This window comes from Macaca fascicularis, chromosome 11, assembly GCF_037993035.2.
Source record: "Macaca fascicularis isolate 582-1 chromosome 11, T2T-MFA8v1.1".
NCBI classification, from domain to species: domain Eukaryota; kingdom Metazoa; phylum Chordata; class Mammalia; order Primates; family Cercopithecidae; genus Macaca; species Macaca fascicularis.
Window position 1 is genome coordinate 58,582,599 of NC_088385.1, and position 17,177 is coordinate 58,599,775.

The 17,177-nt window shown below is 40.7% G+C and overlaps 1 protein-coding gene across 15 annotated transcripts in view; it reads left to right on the forward strand.

The window, feature by feature from the left end:
- SCN8A (sodium voltage-gated channel alpha subunit 8) overlaps positions 1-17,177 on the forward strand; it is a 211,021-nt gene that overhangs the window by 147,956 nt on the left and 45,888 nt on the right. For all 15 annotated transcript variants that reach the window (XR_012420258.1, XM_065524218.2, XM_065524216.2 and 12 more), the window contains 2 exons: positions 4,807-5,045; positions 15,930-16,103. Coding sequence is in view for 14 of the 15 variants with exons in the window: in XM_065524218.2 (XP_065380290.1) it covers positions 4,807-5,045; positions 15,930-16,103 (413 nt within the window). In the remaining variant the exon portion in view is untranslated. The remainder of the gene's footprint in view (positions 1-4,806; positions 5,046-15,929; positions 16,104-17,177) is intronic.

Sequence of the window (17,177 nt, forward strand, 5' to 3'; positions counted from 1 at the left end):
ATTTGATGTGTGACTAGGTAAGTTGAAACCCTTCTTTCTTTGAGTGCTCCATGCCACAGGGAAAGAGCAACCACTTTGAATCATAGCACGTCTGCAGTAATGTTGCTGTCAGTGCCTGAGTTCTCTGTATTAGGTGGGTTCTCTATGACACAACCTGGTGTGCTGAGGAATACCTGAAGATTTTCCATTAGGCCACAGTCCCCCTAGCAAGAATCAGCTCCTCTCTAGTTGTGGTCTGTAGTCCAGGATCTGCATGCTTTCATTAGAGGTAAATTCAGAGACAGATTTCCTCTCCCAAGATTCTGGTGGATTCTGCACCTGTCTTCTTCATTGGATTTATATTGATTTAGCTGAGTTGTCTCATGGTAGATCTAGACTATTCTTGAGGCCTCAAATTGCTGTTCTTCAGAATGCAGATGCCCAGAATAACCAAAGTCCCTGAGACAGGAAAACTCAAAATGGTCCTGGTATCCTTGAGACAAGCGTTTTTTCAGTCATTTAAACCCAGTGCCACTTCTACTGTGTGTGTATGGATATATGTGTGTGTGTATCGTGTGTTGGGGAGGGGTTTGCAGTGGAGGAAGAGTCCCTAGAAAAGAATTCTCTAAGGGTGCTTACTTCCCCACATATGTGCAAAGAATGAGACTATAACTAGACTGACCTTGAGAATATATCAAGTAAAAAAAATGAATTAACTGCTTTCAGCTGCCTTAACAACCTCTATTTATTCCTGTTTTCTTTGATTACCATCGAGGTTATTGTCTGATAGAACATCTTCAAGCTTTCTAGCTTATACTTTAAGATTGTGGGCAAATAACTACAGGTTCTAAGAATTCCAAGCTAAGAAATCCTAGCCTAAGAACTTTGGCTAATTTTATTATTCACATAGAGACCAAGACAGGATTTCTCTGGGTATCTGTGGCAACTGAGAAAAACTAACAGCCTCCAACAGCTACACTTTATTATTGGCAGAGACATCAGAACAGCAGAACTATCAATACAATGCAACAGTTAGTTATTTATTTATTACTGCAGTGGCTTAGCCCAGGTCCCAGCAAAAGGAGATGCTCAAACAACATTTGTCAAGCAGACGTTGGCTGTGCTTAGAATGGTAGGAGTGCTGGTGCTGCAGGGCTCCTTTCGGAGGCCTTAGAGCTTTCATCCCTTTACTGGGTTGGATACAAACCATACGGGGATTTTAAAATTCTCTTTTCTCCCTCTTTTCCCTGTTCTTTCTCTTTCTGTCCTGCTGTGCTTATTCTCCACCCTCTACCCACCATCACACACATTAAAAAAAAAAAAAAAAAAAAAAAGGTGTAAGGATAGCTCAGGAGACAGAGACACATGTAGCTGTGTTCCTGAGTAGGAAGATGTTATTCTAGTTCTTTGTCCTCTTTCCTAAGCCCTGATGTTCACATAGTTGTACCTGTCCTGCCATTTCTTGCTCAGGCATTCCTCCTATCCTCTCCCCTTGTATTTGACCCTTTTGCTGAAGCTGATGGGACAGAACTGCTGTAAGCAAAGATCGATGAATGGCTGACCAGAATAACGTAAGAGGGAATGAAGCATCCATGCCTGTTTAACCATTGGTCCCTCTGTATTTAATGCTTGCTACAGCATTAAAAGCCAGCATTGAATGAATTGTAGTTCTTGCTCTCAGACTTTCAGTGAGGAAACTTTGACATTATTTTAATCCAAGGATTAAAATAATTATTATTTAAAACCCAAGAGGCAGGCTACGACGTACCTAATAGTTTAGAAACCACAGTGGAGAATTCCAGAATCCTGTCAATAATCCTGTCAAAACCCTGCCTGTTCTGCCCCACCCCATCCTACTGCAAACATGCTTACCAGGATCCAGTACATTTAGTAGCGTTCACCACTAGCAGAGCTATAAGCTTTGGGGATATTTCAGAGGACTGGGCGTGGGGTGTAGGTAGAGTAGTGTAGTCTCACTCCTCAAAGCAGTAAAGCTGTGGGAGAAGGGGAGATCGTGGTGAAGTAAGAAAGAGGTAGTGATGTACTTGACATTGATTTGCAATATCAAGGAAGTACTTGACATTATTGATTCTCAGGTAAAACAATTCCAAAAATTCCCCTAGAGGTAACTGGCCATAGCTGTTTCTGCCACTATTTGTGTATTCCTTTATTCATCTGACAAGCATCAAATGTCAGTATAGTTACTTGGCTGGTATCAGTCTTTCCTGTGTGGCAGTAACCTTAGCGAGGGTGGGAGCTCTTCATCAGTGTATCCTCGGTGCCTAGCACATTGCAGGTGCTTAAAAGTTGTTGAATTGAGTTGAAAGAAGCTCCTGCCTTCAGAAACTTCATGGTCTACCAAAGCCATTATCTTGGTGAAATTGTGAGGTCCTCTCTGAAAACAATTCCCAGTACCCCTGAGGTTGAGACCTAGAGTAACCTCACTGAAAATGTCCAAAAGCAAAGTAAGAGAAACCCCACAAACATTTGGACATCTCGCTCCTAAATGTTAACCCATTCCCCCAAGCCAAATACTGGGCCATTCCAGGCATGTGGAACCCGTAACAGTTTGCAAAGTCATAAGTCACTTGATAAGCCTTCTTATTCCCCAAATGATCTTTTCCAGCTCCTGAAGTTCCACATTGTCTTACTTTTTGTCGGAGTGAAAGATTATCCTGAGGATCTTCCCTTCTCAGTAAATGTGGCTAAGAGATGTCTGGTATCCCTCGAGGAATTTTCCTGGTGCCCTGTAGGGCAGGAAAACCCCTTTTTCTGTGTGGCAAGACTCAAGACCTAGTTCATTTTAAAACATTACAATTGTGTCAACTGTCATAAATGTGAACAGTCGCAGCTTCAACCTCCACGTGCCAATGAGCAGCAGTCATTTGGAGAAGGGAGGAGATAAAAAAGGGAACGGAACTAAATTTCCAAATATGTACTGTAAGAATTTATGGAAATAAGAGAACCTTGTCATTTTCTTTTTTGGGGGTGAAAACTATATTTACCTTAGGAAGGGAGGGAGTTCTCTGAGGAAGAAGCCGCAGCAGATTTTCCTCACAGACTTCCTTTCCCACACAGCCTCCCACGTGGCGCTTACAGGGGTCCTTAAATCTGAAAAACCAAGGCAACCATTTTCTTAGCAACCAGGGAGCCAATCAGAAACTCAACCAAAACCACCTTGTCTAAAATAAAGCATCGCCATCCAGCTGGTTGGAAAAGGAAACGTAGGCTAATTTAAGGCAGCCATCTTGGTTTTGGTGAAATGTTAGGGAATTTTTTTTTTTTCTTAAATGATTTGATAGTGTCAGCAGAATTGGGCAGGGAGAGAGTAGCTGTTACAGCCAACCCTGTAGAACCTCACATTCTGACAGGTTTTCAAAGTTCACCTCTTAAAAAGCATCCTCTTAGCTCAGGGTCCTTGGAATTTTGTAATCCTGACAGTTGTATTTCATGCTTAATTTGAGGAGAGCTTTCTTATATAGGGCTTCATACCTAGATTGTTGTAACTGCCAGTTGAGTGTCTGTCTTTGATATCTGATCATTCTTTTGAATCTTTGCTTTGGAAATGACCTTTGAGATCATCTAGTCCAGTGATTTTTCAGTCTGTGTGTATCAGAGTCCTGGGATTCTAGGGGAGTGCCTCAGGAGAGGAAGAAGTCTATCTGAGTGGGCTCCTGCTTCATCTAAGGCAATTCCTGGTTTATTTTATGTATTGGGAATTATGTGAGATCTTGTTTGAAAATAACACGTTCTGTTTCTAAAAGAGACAGAGAAGATAAGACAAAGGAGAGAAAGAAAAAGGGAAAAAGATGAGGACCCAGGGAGGGAAGGAGGAAGAAGCTGTAGAAAGAGAAAAGCAAAGGATGAGAGCAGGAAAGGGCAAAGGGGCAAGAAAGGAGACAGGAGGAGACAGAACGAGGAAGGAAGGGTGAAAAGGGGAGAGGAATGTGACTTGTATTTCTAACTTGACTATGAGCTGTAAACTTGTTGAGGGTGGAGACAGTAACTTGTACTTCTTATGAGAACGTAACAGATGTGTTTTACATGGTGGCTTGGTTGCTGATGCTGGTTCTGCTGATGAAGATAATAATAATAGCAAACATTTTCATGGCACTTTCTATCTGCCAGGGTATTCTGGGGCACTTTGTATATATTTTAGCTCTTTAATTCTCACAGCAAATCAAAGTAACTTGTTCAAGGTCCCACAGTTAGCAAGTGTCTGAGCTAGTATTTGAGCTCAAATATGTCTGGCTTGAGTTCATACTTTTGCTGGCTTCTCTGACAATAATTGAATAATACAGTGTATAATAGAATACCTACCATTTATTGAGGACTTACCCTGTGCCAGATACTGTGGTGACTGCTTTACACTAACATCTCATTTAATCTTTAGTCAAACTCACATAAAAATGAGGTTACAGGACTCATTCACTCCTGTAACCTGTAAAGTAGATGCCTTGTTTTACAGCTGAAGCAGCTGAGCAGAGAAGTCAGTTACCTTGCCTGGTATCACACAACTTGTAAGCACTCAAGCCAGTTGAGGCCAGGGAGTCAGACCTGAGAGGCCAAGCTCTTGACCTCTGTGCTCTACTCCCATAACTGATGGGTTGAGTTTCATTTATAACTAGATCTTTATTAACAGAGAGGTGACTTGTATGGATCATGCCTCCTCTCTACCTTAGAGAGAAGGACAATCCTTAGGAATGTCAGCACTCAGACCACCTTGATTCCATATTAATAACAGTGATAATGGCTGAGAGTGACTAGTGTCTCCCCCTGGTTTTCTCGCTGTGATTGAGGGGCCATCTTTGTTCTTACTTACTGTAGAACTGGAAGAGTCTCAGAGAAAGTGCCCGCCATGCTGGTATAAATTTGCCAACACTTTCCTGATCTGGGAGTGCCACCCCTACTGGATAAAACTGAAAGAGATTGTGAACTTGATAGTTATGGACCCTTTTGTGGATTTAGCCATCACCATCTGCATCGTCCTGAATACACTGTTTATGGCAATGGAGCACCATCCTATGACGCCACAATTTGAACATGTCTTGGCTGTAGGAAATCTGGTAAGATGGAACACTGTCTCCTGATACTAGGAATGTGTTTTGCCTATAGGACTTCTTTTTCTGGTACTGAAAGCTGGAGTTTCTTTGAAGAGAAAGTAATAGTTAATTGGAAGACAAATGCTTCCACATATGCCGGGACACTAGCTGCTTTTCTGCTCACTGTTGTGATCCCTTTCCTCTTTCTGCAGAACTTTGAAGACGTCATTTAGGAGCTATTGGCAGAAAACCAATGTTGGTGACAGAATGGGAGGCCTGGTATAGTGGGTTGGTTTCAGCAGCCTGAGCCAAGTACTTCTGGATTTTTTCCTCATTCTGTTTCTCACACTGATTCCTGCATTGCTCCAGCAAATCAGTTCCCCTTTCACCTTAAGTACCAACTACCACAAAATAGGGGAGCTCTTGTAGTACACTACATATAACTGTGGATTTGCCTGCTCTGTCAGGCCTTAATTATGTAAATGGGTACTATTTATGGGAAAGTTTTCACTCAAGGATGGTTTCCCCTCCAATCCAACTTCTAGGCCATTATCCAGTTTCTGCCATTAGTTGATCTTTGCCAAATTTATTTTAATATTAGCTTAAATTATGTATTTAATTTATTATATAAAGATAAGTATGTCTTTTTAAAAAACTATATTACAAAGTGTATATTCTGAAATCAAGTAGTTGTGATTTGAGAATTATGTGTTTTCTTTGCTACAAAAATCAGGAGTTAATTGAATTTTGATAAGACAGTAGAGAAGTAGTGAGAAAGAATCCCCTAGGTCACCTGGGCCCCCTAATTCCTTAGGTGTTAACCACAGGCATGTCCAAATCTGGCTGTTACTGTTTATTAATAATTTGAGCATGATTTCTGCCCAGTTTTTCTTGTGCGTTCTCTCTCTGTCTCCCTCTCTCACACACACACACCCCACACACTTTTGACCTTAAGTCCTATTACTGTACTATTAGAGCACTACAATATCATTTTCATTTCTTATTCTGAAAACATATGGCAAAGAGATCCTTTGTAGCCCATTGTATTCCCTGGTATACATCCAAGATGATTCTGTGGTCTTTCCAGTCTCCATGTCTGTGGTTGGTGACATGCTCCAGCCTCTCTGCTATGATGTAAACCCTTGTGTGCAGTCCAATGGAATGCCTGGAGTCTTGAAATGGGACACTCCCACAGACTGTCCAGGAAGTCTCTTGACTGGCTCTGAAAGGTGCCTGTCGGTGGGCACATGCTGTGATTGAACATAGTACCTAGGCCATCAAGCAGAATTTTCAGCCTGTCAACAATATCATATAGATACAAGCTTTATTTTAGTAGCCAAGAGTTAAATAATGAGAAATATGTCTTGATAATTTTTATTGTTTGGTGTTGGTGGTTCTGTTTTCCCTGTAGAGCTTTGTTTTTCTCAAAATCTTTACTTTTCCTTGCTTTTTACAGAACCAGTCTTTGCTTTTCAAGGGATTTTGAGAGGCTTTTTTACCTACCCCCACTAGAACTTCAGTCAGACCAGGCTAGCAAATAATGTTATTTTTCCTTTCATGAAAATTTAGAGATTTAGGATGACCCCTAAATTAGAATTGTAAGTATTCAGAAGACTTTGCTCAGAACCATCAGTAAAGAAAGAGAAAATAAGAGAAGGTTGACAGTTAATATTCAGGAACTCCGTGAGACAAGCCAACCCAGAACCAAGTTCTAAAATAAGAAAGCTCTTAGGTGACAAGAGTTTTCAAACGGCAAGTAAATGTACAATTAGCAGAGGGGAGGGAGGGTAGTATATGGTCTAGCATACTTTGTACTAGATGTGAGGGTAAAAGGAAAGAAACCAAGAATGGTACCTAGATGTGGGGGTTGAATAACTGAGGGAAAAGTGAAATGACTGCAAAGGAACTGGCTTGACGTGTAAAATCAAGAGTTCTGTTTTGGACATGGTAAGTGTCTATTCACTGAGTGGAGATGCCAAATAAGGAAGTTGGGTACGTGCTGGACCTCATGAGTGTTTTCTGGACAATACCAGAAACTCAAAACATACCTTGCTGCCAATCAACAGGAGCGCCGAGATTGGCAGAAAGAATACAGAATTAGAAATCAGAAGATTTGGGTTTTGGTTCCTATTAGATATTGTACAACCTTAAATAAGTCTTTGATTTCTGTCCAGAAATGTTGTGCATCTGTAAAGTTAGGATAATACCATGCCATCATTGGTTGGGAAGATAAATGAGAACCTACACAAGTCTTTGGGATAGCTAAAAGTACCTTATAAATCTTAGGAACTTATAAATCTTAGGAACTGTGTTAGTATAATTCAATAGGAGAATTTTCAGAGATTCGGAGATTTAGGTAGAGCCTTTGACTGAATCTGAGAGTAAGAGGATGGAAAAAAAAATGAGACTGACTTGTGAAATGAAGTATGACCTTGTCCTGTGGTTGGAATGTGAGGCTTTTCCTATAGCCCTGATTGTGAGTTAAGTTGTCTTTGTCTGTAGACATACAGAAAGATGTTTTTAAAGAAAGATGAGAATAGTGTTCTGCAAATTGAAGATCCCTGCCTCTTCTACCCTCCCCAAAAGAGAAAATAATAATAGGAAGAACCTTAGAGATAATTCAATCCAATCCGCATGTTTTATAGAGGAAGTTGAAGCCCAGGGAAGCTGTGTGACTTACACAGCCTTTGTGTTATACAGTAGATAAATGTAATGATTCTTTTCCTGCCTTTTTTGCAACTAACTGAATACAATAGTAAGTTTATCAGGTGACTTTTTAAACATTCTGAATCTTACAGGGAAATTTCAAGTACAGTACAAAAAACTTTTTTTTTTTTTTTTTTTTTACAATGAAAGCCTTGTCACGTAGCCTTATCACCCCCAAATACTTATAGTATGTATTTTTTATACACGAGTACATTCTCCTACATAACTATAGTATAATTGTCAAAACCAGGAAATTAACACTGATGCATTACAACCATCTAATTCTCAGGCCCTATTCAAGTTTTGCCAGTGATCCCAGTGGCATCCTCTATAACAAAAGGATGCAGTTTTAGGATTACCCCATTACATGTAGCTATCTTATCTCTCTAATTTTCTTCAGCCTGGAGGAGTTCCTCCATCTTTCCTTGACTTTCATGTCTTGACATTTTGAAGACTACAGGCCATTTGTTATGTAGAATTCCCTCAATGTGGGCTTGTCGATGCTTCCTTATGATTAGACGCAGGTTCTGCATTTTGGTAGGAGTATCAGATGAGTGAGCCTATCTTCATCATGTTGTATCTACCAGTTGGCACACAGCTTCCATTTGTCCCACTACTGGTGGTGTTCATTTAATCACTTGATTAAGGAGGTGTCTGCCAGGCTTTTCATCTGTAAAGTTACGCTTTTTCCATTTACAGTAAGTCCCCACTTAACATCCTCTATAGGTTCTAGATTCTTGGAAACTGTGACTTTAAGCTAAATGATATACTGTATACCAAAACCAGTTTTACCATAGGCCAGTTGATATAAACAAGAGTTAAGTTCCTGTGGCATGTAGCACATCACGTGGCTTAAAGTTGCTGTTTTCAAGAACCTATTGAGGACATTAAGTGAAGACTTACTGTATACTTAATAGGTATTTGTGAGGAAGATCGTTTGAAGTGATTTAAATATCCTGTTCATTCAGATTTTGATTTATTCCTTTATTTATATCAGTATGGATTAATGGTTTTCTCTTTTATTTGAGCTATAATCCATTTGATGTTTAGACTTACTCTGATGTGGCCAGTGGGAGTCCCTTCAAGCTGGCTTCTGATCCCTTTGACATGTCTTCATCACTTCCTGGCTTTCTGGTACCACAAGGATACTTTTGTGTTTTTCCTGCCCCGGGGCTGGAATCAGCCATTTCTCAAGAAGCCCTGAGTCTTTTAGTGAAAAAATGGCATTTACAAGTAGAGATCTAGGCTGAGTATCAGCTGAGGCAGGAGGATTGCTTAAAGTTTGAGACCAGCCTTAGCAACACAGTGAGACCCCATCTCTAAAACAAAACAGAAAAAAAAAAATAAGGAAGAGGTAACGATCTGAGATCTAGGTATGCATATTGCTGTGGGAGCAGCATGCACGCCCTCTTAGGACAGGACGAGCTGTTTATATTGAGCTGGCCATGGATATTGAAAACCATGAGTTGATTCTGTCACTTCCAATTCTAATCCAGCACTGCAAGATTCTTTGTAGTTTTCTCCCTTTCTGTATTTGTAACTCCTCCAACAATAAGAAACCTCATTGCCACTGTCTTTGGTGTACTTATTTGATCAAAAAGCCACTGTTACCTCTTACAGCATGGGTACCCTCCTCACCCTATAGAGACTGTGGGTTACCCCCACCCCTTCAGCACCGAGCTGTGTCCTCCGTGTGGACACCTCCTCACACTTATCAGCTTGGAACCCACACCAGTCCAACTCACACATGGTTTGCCCCACCCTGCTCGGCCCCTGTTGCCTCACAGTAGGCCTTCGCCTGCATGGACATCCTTCTCACCCCACACCAGGCTTTCTCCTGAGGTAGAAGCTCTGTTTATCCTGCACAGACTTTAACACCCCTCACCAGGCCACCCCTCCTCACCCTGCTCAGACTGCCACCTGTCTATGTGAACACTCTTGGAAGTTCTCACCTGGTTCAGTGGCTTTATCCCAAACTAGGCAACACCCTCCTCACCCTGATGAGCTCCACACCCTCACTCTCCACCTCCCTGTTTAGACACTTGCCTCACCCCACTCAGGATCTGACACCCTACATCAGGCCTTCCCCTACGTGAGTCCTTCCTCCATTCACCTGGCTCTGGCACCCCTTGTGAGTCTTCCCCTGCGGGGAGTCCCTCCTCAGCCCACTCCGGGATCTTGTCCTGGAGATGCTGACTTTACCTTGCTTAAGCTCTGACTCTCTCTGCCGAGTCCCCCTCCCCCTCAAGTGTGGACGTCCCCTGTCCCACTTGGGCCTCAACACCTATGTGGGGTAGCCACTCCTCATACCACTTCCAACTGCCCATCCTGGACTGTCGCCCAAAGCAGATGCCTCTCCTTGGCCCACAGGCTCTGACAGTCCATGCCAGGCTGCTCCCCTGCATGGACCTCCTCGCTCCCCTCCATGTCTGACTCTCTTTGCTGGGCCGGGGGGCTTCCTGAGGCTCCAGCACTAGGCGTCAGCCTCCCTCTACCTGCATACCCACCTACAGCCTTCAGGACTGAGTGGTTCAGAGGGAGGGGGATGGAAAGAAGAGCTAGGGCTTAATCTAACATGTAAGTTTAAGTTCTCAGATTCTAAGCAAAAGAAAAAAAGCAAAAGTTATTTTCCTCCTTCACCAAACATAAATGAATGTTATCATTTCTTAATTATAGGTTACCTAGATTTTCAGCTAAAAGGAATTCTTTTCAGATTTTAATTTTTCTTTCATCTGTGCTTCTATAGCCCCATATGGATACTTCTTTTTGAATACTTATCACATGATTTTTAGTTATTGTTCTGTCTCCTCCTGGTTGGGTAACCAACCACCTTAATTTGCAGAGGCCTGAGGAAGCTCTTGCAGTTTTAAAACTGGACAGTCCTTGTCTACAGGTACGAGTTGATTACCCTAACTGGAGACGCAGGATGCAGGATTTTCGGTGTGAAAAGTGGCAAACCAGGATGAGTTACTTACATTCTGGTGACTGAGTTCCTAAGGAACCATTATTTTTCATGGTCACATTTTTTTTTTCATGTCTCCATTGCGGTACACATAGAACTTTTAATCAAATTGAATTTGACTAACTTTGGGCAAGGATCTACTACAGAACAGGAGCTGACAAGCGCTTTTCCGAGCATAAAGAGAGGAGCATGCCAGAGGCTCGTCACTTTCAAATAAGCCTAAATTTTATCTGCATAAGCAATTAGGGCTGAAGGAGGTGTGTGACTTCTCCCCAGACCCTTCCCAAACCCCACAGTGACCCCCGAGTGAAATATACCCCAATCTTATACCCCTATACAGGCTTTACTTGGTGACCTGGCTTTACAAGTTATCAGGCCTATGACGACAGGCTTGTCCAAACTAGACTAGGCATGGCTCATGCCTGTCATCCCAGCTCTTTGGGAGGCCAAGGTGAGAGGATAACTTGAGCCTAGAATTTATTTTATTTTCTTTTTTTTTTTTTTTTTTGAGACAGAGTCTTGCTCTGTCACCCAGGCTGGAGTGCAGTGGCGTGATCTCGGCTCACTGCAAGCTCTGCCTCCCGGGTTCACGCCATTCTCCTGCCTCAGCCTCCCAAGTAGCTGGGACTACAGGCGCCCGCCACCACGCCCAGCTAAATTTTTTGTATTTTTAGTGGAGACGGGGTTTCACTGTGTTAGCCAGGATGGTCTCAATCTCCTGACCTCGTGATCTGCCCTCCTCGGCCTCCCAAAGTGCTGGGATTACAGGTGTGAGCCGCTGCTCCTGGCCAAGCCTAGAATTTCAAAGCTGCAGTGAGCTGTGATCATGTCACTACACTCCAGCCTGGGCGACAGAGCAAGACTCTATCTCAAAAAAACAAAACACAACAAAACCCCAACTAGAAAGGTACGATGACTGTGAATTCAGAGTATTTTGTAGAGAATAGAGAACCATTGTTTTATAGAATATTCTGAGGAGATCAGGACTCCTTTATACTCTTAAATAAAAGTGCTATGTCTATTGATATTTATCATATTTGAAATTAAAACTGAGAACATTTCTAAGCATTCATTTTGTAGTTAAAGAATTATAATAATATAGCTAGGTAAGTCCCAGCTACTTGGGAGGCTGAGGCAGGAGCATAGCTTGAGGCCAGGAATTTGATGCCGAAGTCCTCCAGGAACACAGGCTATGAATAGCCATTGCTCTCTAGCCTGGGCAACGTAGTGAGACCCCATCTCTACAAAAATAAAAAAATTAACCAGACATGCAGCTCATCTCTGTAATCCCAGCTACTCAGGATGCTGAGATGGGAGGATCACTTGAGCTCAAGAATTCAAGACTATCCTGGACAGCATAGCAAGACCCCATATGTAAAATAAATAAATATATAAATAAATAAATATCACAATAATACACCCATTACACATGAACATAAATAACATATTGGTGGGGGGAAACTATATTTTCTAAGAAAAACTGGAAGAATGGTATCGTTCAACATTTTGTAAATCTCTTTCATGTCTGTCTTGTTTGTTTGTTTTTTGAGGCAGAGTCTCACTCTGTCTCCCAGGCTGGAGTACAGTAGCACAATCTCGGCTCAGTGCAACCTCCGCCTCCCGGGTTCAAGCGATTCTTCTGCCTCAGCCTCCCGAATAGCTGGGATTATAGTTGCCCGCCACCATGCCTGGCTAATTTTTGTGTTTTTAGTAGAGACAGTGTTTCACCATGTTGGCCAGGCTGGTCTCGAACTCCTGACCTCAAGTGATCCACCCACCTGGGCATTCCAAAGTGCTGGGATTGTAGGCGTGAGCCACTGTGCCCGGCCTCATGTCTGGTTTAATAGAAGATAGTTAGATTCTCTTTTTCTGCTTCTACATTCAGTCTGTTGTGATATGTTATTTTAGCTAAAGTATAGGAAGAAAAGCTTGCCTCACACAAATAAGTACAGTAGTCCTCTCTTATCCAAGGGGGTTACATTCCAAGGCCCCCAGTGGATGCCTGAAACCTCAGATAGTACCAATGTTTCTAAAGCTCACATATATGTGTGTATGTGTGTGTGTGTGTGTATATATGTGTGTGTGTGTGTGTGTGTATATATATATATAGCCACATACCACATAACAACATTTTGGTCAATGACAGACTGCATGTCTGACAGTGATACCATAAGATTATAATGGAACATATATAAAAACTTGTTATATGCCATTTGATATTGGCCTTGCAGGTCAAGTAGGGGAAATGATTGATGTTAAGTAAAGGTGCTGGGACATTTGGTTTTCCATATTAAAAATATACATATATAAATGAAAATATATATATAAGATCTAGATTTGTGTAAGTACATTCTGTAATGTTCACACAATGACTAAATTGCCAACAACACATTTCTCAGAACATATCCCTGTCATTAAGCAATGCAAGACCATACTGTGTTTTGTGAATCTGATAACCAAGATGGCTGCTAAGTGGCAAAAGGGCAAGTAGTTTATACAGCATGGATACACTGGACAAAGGGATAATTCACGTCCTGGGAGGGATAGAGCAGGATAGCTCAAGAGTTCATCATGCTACACAGAACAGCATGCAATTTAAAATTTATGAATTGTTTTTCTAGAATTTTTTATTTAATATTTTTGGACTGTAGTTGATGGTAGGTAACTGCAACTGCAGAAAGCAAAACCACAGATGGGGGGTACTTCTGAAGTTGGAAAAGAGAGGACCATGTGCCTCCTGAGAGGGTCTTAGGGACTCTAAGGATCCTCAACTACCCTTTGAGAACTGCTGCATAGGAACATAAATTCTAAAGTGAATATTTGATGACATTCGGGAGAACAACACTATTGCATTGGGGATTAAGTTTTAATACATGAACTTTGGGGGACACATTCAAGCCATAGCAGACACTTACATATAATTACTGATACACTGCATGTAATTCTTCCCTTCTCTTTGAGAAACATATCACAGTGCAAACAAGAGCATCATAGGATAACCTTAAATCTGCTCTTCTCAATTTTTAAAAAAGCAATTCCTTCACATAGCTAATAGTTACAGATGTATTTTGACACACACCCAACTGATGGCAACACGCCATGTGTTGAAGCAACATGGTGACTGACCTCTGTCACAGACAATTCCTGATACCTGGGGTCATTCATCCTGGTGATAGGCAACACCACATGACTGTTTCATTGTTGATTTCCCTTAGGAACCAGAGTTCCCACAGTATAGATATCCCAGGGTCAATCAGCCAGTGCTTATTCATGAATACTTCCTGTGTGTTTACCAGGAGCCAGTGGGATAACAAATCAAGTCTCTACTTAGTGTGTGTTAGGCAGGCTAGCATTTCTACTTGGAGAAACTTCCAATGGGTTTACACAAAGGGTGAAATGTATGTCAGGATTTGATGAGCTGTCTCTGCTTTCCCTGAACTCACTCAGAGGGATGTTCCATCTATAGATGCTTAACTTGTACTATGAACTTTGATTTTACTTAACTGGATCTCTTTATGGAATTTTTGTTTCAATTTGAGACTGTTGCATCTTCAATTTAGAAACATGAGGAACTACAGAAAAGCATATGAATACCAAAAACCTGTAGTCCACTTATCCATTTTGATGTATTTCAGTCATCATTCTGTTTTTTTATTGCTGTTCATTAATTCAGTATATTTTCAAACAGCATCTATAATCTAAGTATTTTTTACTATTTTTAATTTTGTCCTCGGACTGTATCTTCAGTTTTCCTTAAACTGTTTCATATGGAAACTTGGTAAACAGGTAGTTACAAGTACTAATATATTATGACAGTTTTAAATCTCTTGTAAAAATAAGTCCTGTCCTCAAAAACATAATATTCAGTAAGAGTCTGATGTTATATGGTTAGCCTAGAATGAAGGAATTGGTTTTGTCAAAACTGGCGTTCATGGGACTTGACTTTCATCCTGCATATCACCTCCTGAGGCCTGCAGGATACAGAAGGCATCAGAAAGTGCAGGCACTCTGTCAGCAGAAAAATGGGAGACAGGTAACATAGGGAAGATGTCATTTTTGCACACAATAAGCTATAATCTAAAACATTTATTACATCATTGATTATCATATTGAAAAAAATCAAAAGGAAGCACCAAAGTCTCCAACAATAGGAACATTCTTTGAGGATGTATTTACCCAATAGAATTTTATTCATTATTTGTTGATTTATTATTTATTTATTCGATAGGGCTTGTTCTGTCACCTGGGCTGGAGTGTGGTGGCATGATCCACTGCACTCCAGGCTGGCTCACTGCAACCTCTGCCTCCCAAGCTCAAGTGATTCTCTCACCTCAGCCTCCTGAGTCCCTGGTACCACAGGCACACACCACCACGCCCGACTAATTTTTGTATCTTTTGTAGAGACGGGTTTTCACCATATTGCCCAGGCTGGTCTCAAACTCCTGGACTCACGCTACCTGCCTGCCTCGACCACCAGAAATTTTGGGATTATACAGGAGTGAGCCATCGTGCCCAGCCGCCAGTAGAACTTTGTACAGGCAATAAGAGTGAGAGTTGGGAGAACTGTGTAGCAACATGGATAGACTTACGATCAGTGAAAACTCAGACCCAAGATATTATGTATTCTATGATTTTCCAACTCTGTCAAAATCCATGTGTATTTGAAAAAAAAAAAAAAACCAGAAAGAGAATACATAAAAATGATAGTTGTATGCAAGGTGGTGAGATTATAGATATTATTTCCTGTATTTTGCACATTTTGGCAATGTTGTATGCTTTTACACCTTGCAGCAAATGTCTAGGTTTGGTAAGACATATAATGTCAAATTAGCATTAATACTTTAGTTTTCTAATCTAATTGTAACACAAGTGATTTTTTTAAGCAAACATCACAAGTATTATATACATTCAAATGACTGCTAACCCTTTGAAAGGAGTCGCCTTGTGTAGTATTGCCATTGCTTAGCATATTTTCTCAACTGCACTCTTGAACAGTGTAAATTGAGTGGTTCTGGCAACAAAGATGGGAACTTTGGGGCTGCAGACTTCATTCAAGAGGAAAATAAGATTTTCCTGCATCAGGTGGGGTGCTCATGAGACATCCAGGTATTGATATCTTCAGATGCAGAATTTAACTAAGGTTAACTCTTGAGTTTCTTGGACATGTTGTATTTAAAAATAATGATAAAATCATTCTCTTTTTACTGTTTCTTTTTCTTACCCCTGCATCCCCCATTTAGGTTTTCACTGGAATTTTCACAGCGGAAATGTTTCTAAAGCTCATAGCCATGGATCCCTACTATTATTTCCAAGAAGGTTGGAACATTTTTGACGGATTTATTGTCTCCCTCAGTTTAATGGAACTGAGTCTAGCAGACGTGGAGGGGCTTTCAGTGCTGCGATCTTTCCGATTGGTATTCCATATTTCTCCAATTTCTTTTAACATTTCCTATCTTGCAGCTGCCAGAAAGAATTCTGCGTAAATTAATTTGATGATTTAAAAAAATATATTAGCTGTATTTTACTCCCAATTCCAGTTATTTGGCTTAGCTACTCAAATACTGAAAACTTTCCTAAAATACCTGATATAGAAGTTAGTTGTTGAAAATCAAGAAGCAAACAGAAATCAATTTTAAGAAGCTCTTTAGAAAATGCTGCTTAATCTAAGAGCTGTCTAAGATAATAAGTGAAAAATAAGACCCAAGACACTAGATGAAAATGAACTCTCCCAAAGCCCAATGTAAGGCCTAATTTGGGTTTGCTAGTGAATCTATTTTTTTAATCTGAACATCTCCTTGAAATGGCAAGAATTTCTCCTTGTTCAAAGATTACTTTCTTCATTTCTTCTATCATGGTGGCCCTTCCAAAAACTGCTAATAAAATAATGATTTTTAATACAGATGGTCCCCAACTTATGATGGCTTAACTTAAAATTTTTCAGCTTTACATTCTGCAAAAAAGCAATACACGTTCAGTAGAATCCATACTTTGAGTACCGATACAACCATCCCGTTTTTCACTTTCAGTATAGTATTCAATAAATGACAGGAGATATTCTATAATTTATTATAAAATGGGCTTTGTGTTAGATGATTTTGGCCAACTGTAGGCTAATGTAAGTGTTCAGAACATGTTTAAGGCAGACTAGGCTAAGATGTGATGTTCAGTAGGTTACGTATATTAAATGCATTTTTTACTTACAGCAGTTTCAACTTACAATGGGTTTATTGGGCCATAACCCCATCATAAGTCAAGGAACACCTGTATTATATTGAAATTAGTTGTTGAACATTGGCTTTATTTTCCCTATCATTAGCTAAAAAGGAGTTTGTATTAATGTATTTGAAGAAGTTAGTGTTTAAGTTACTACAATGACTCTGAAAGAATAGTTAATAGTATCTTCAAGACAGCTGCCCATAAACATAAGCGTAAGTGATATCCTGATTAACTCCTCTGAGAAACTGAGTTACCATGGGGGCATCCCACTC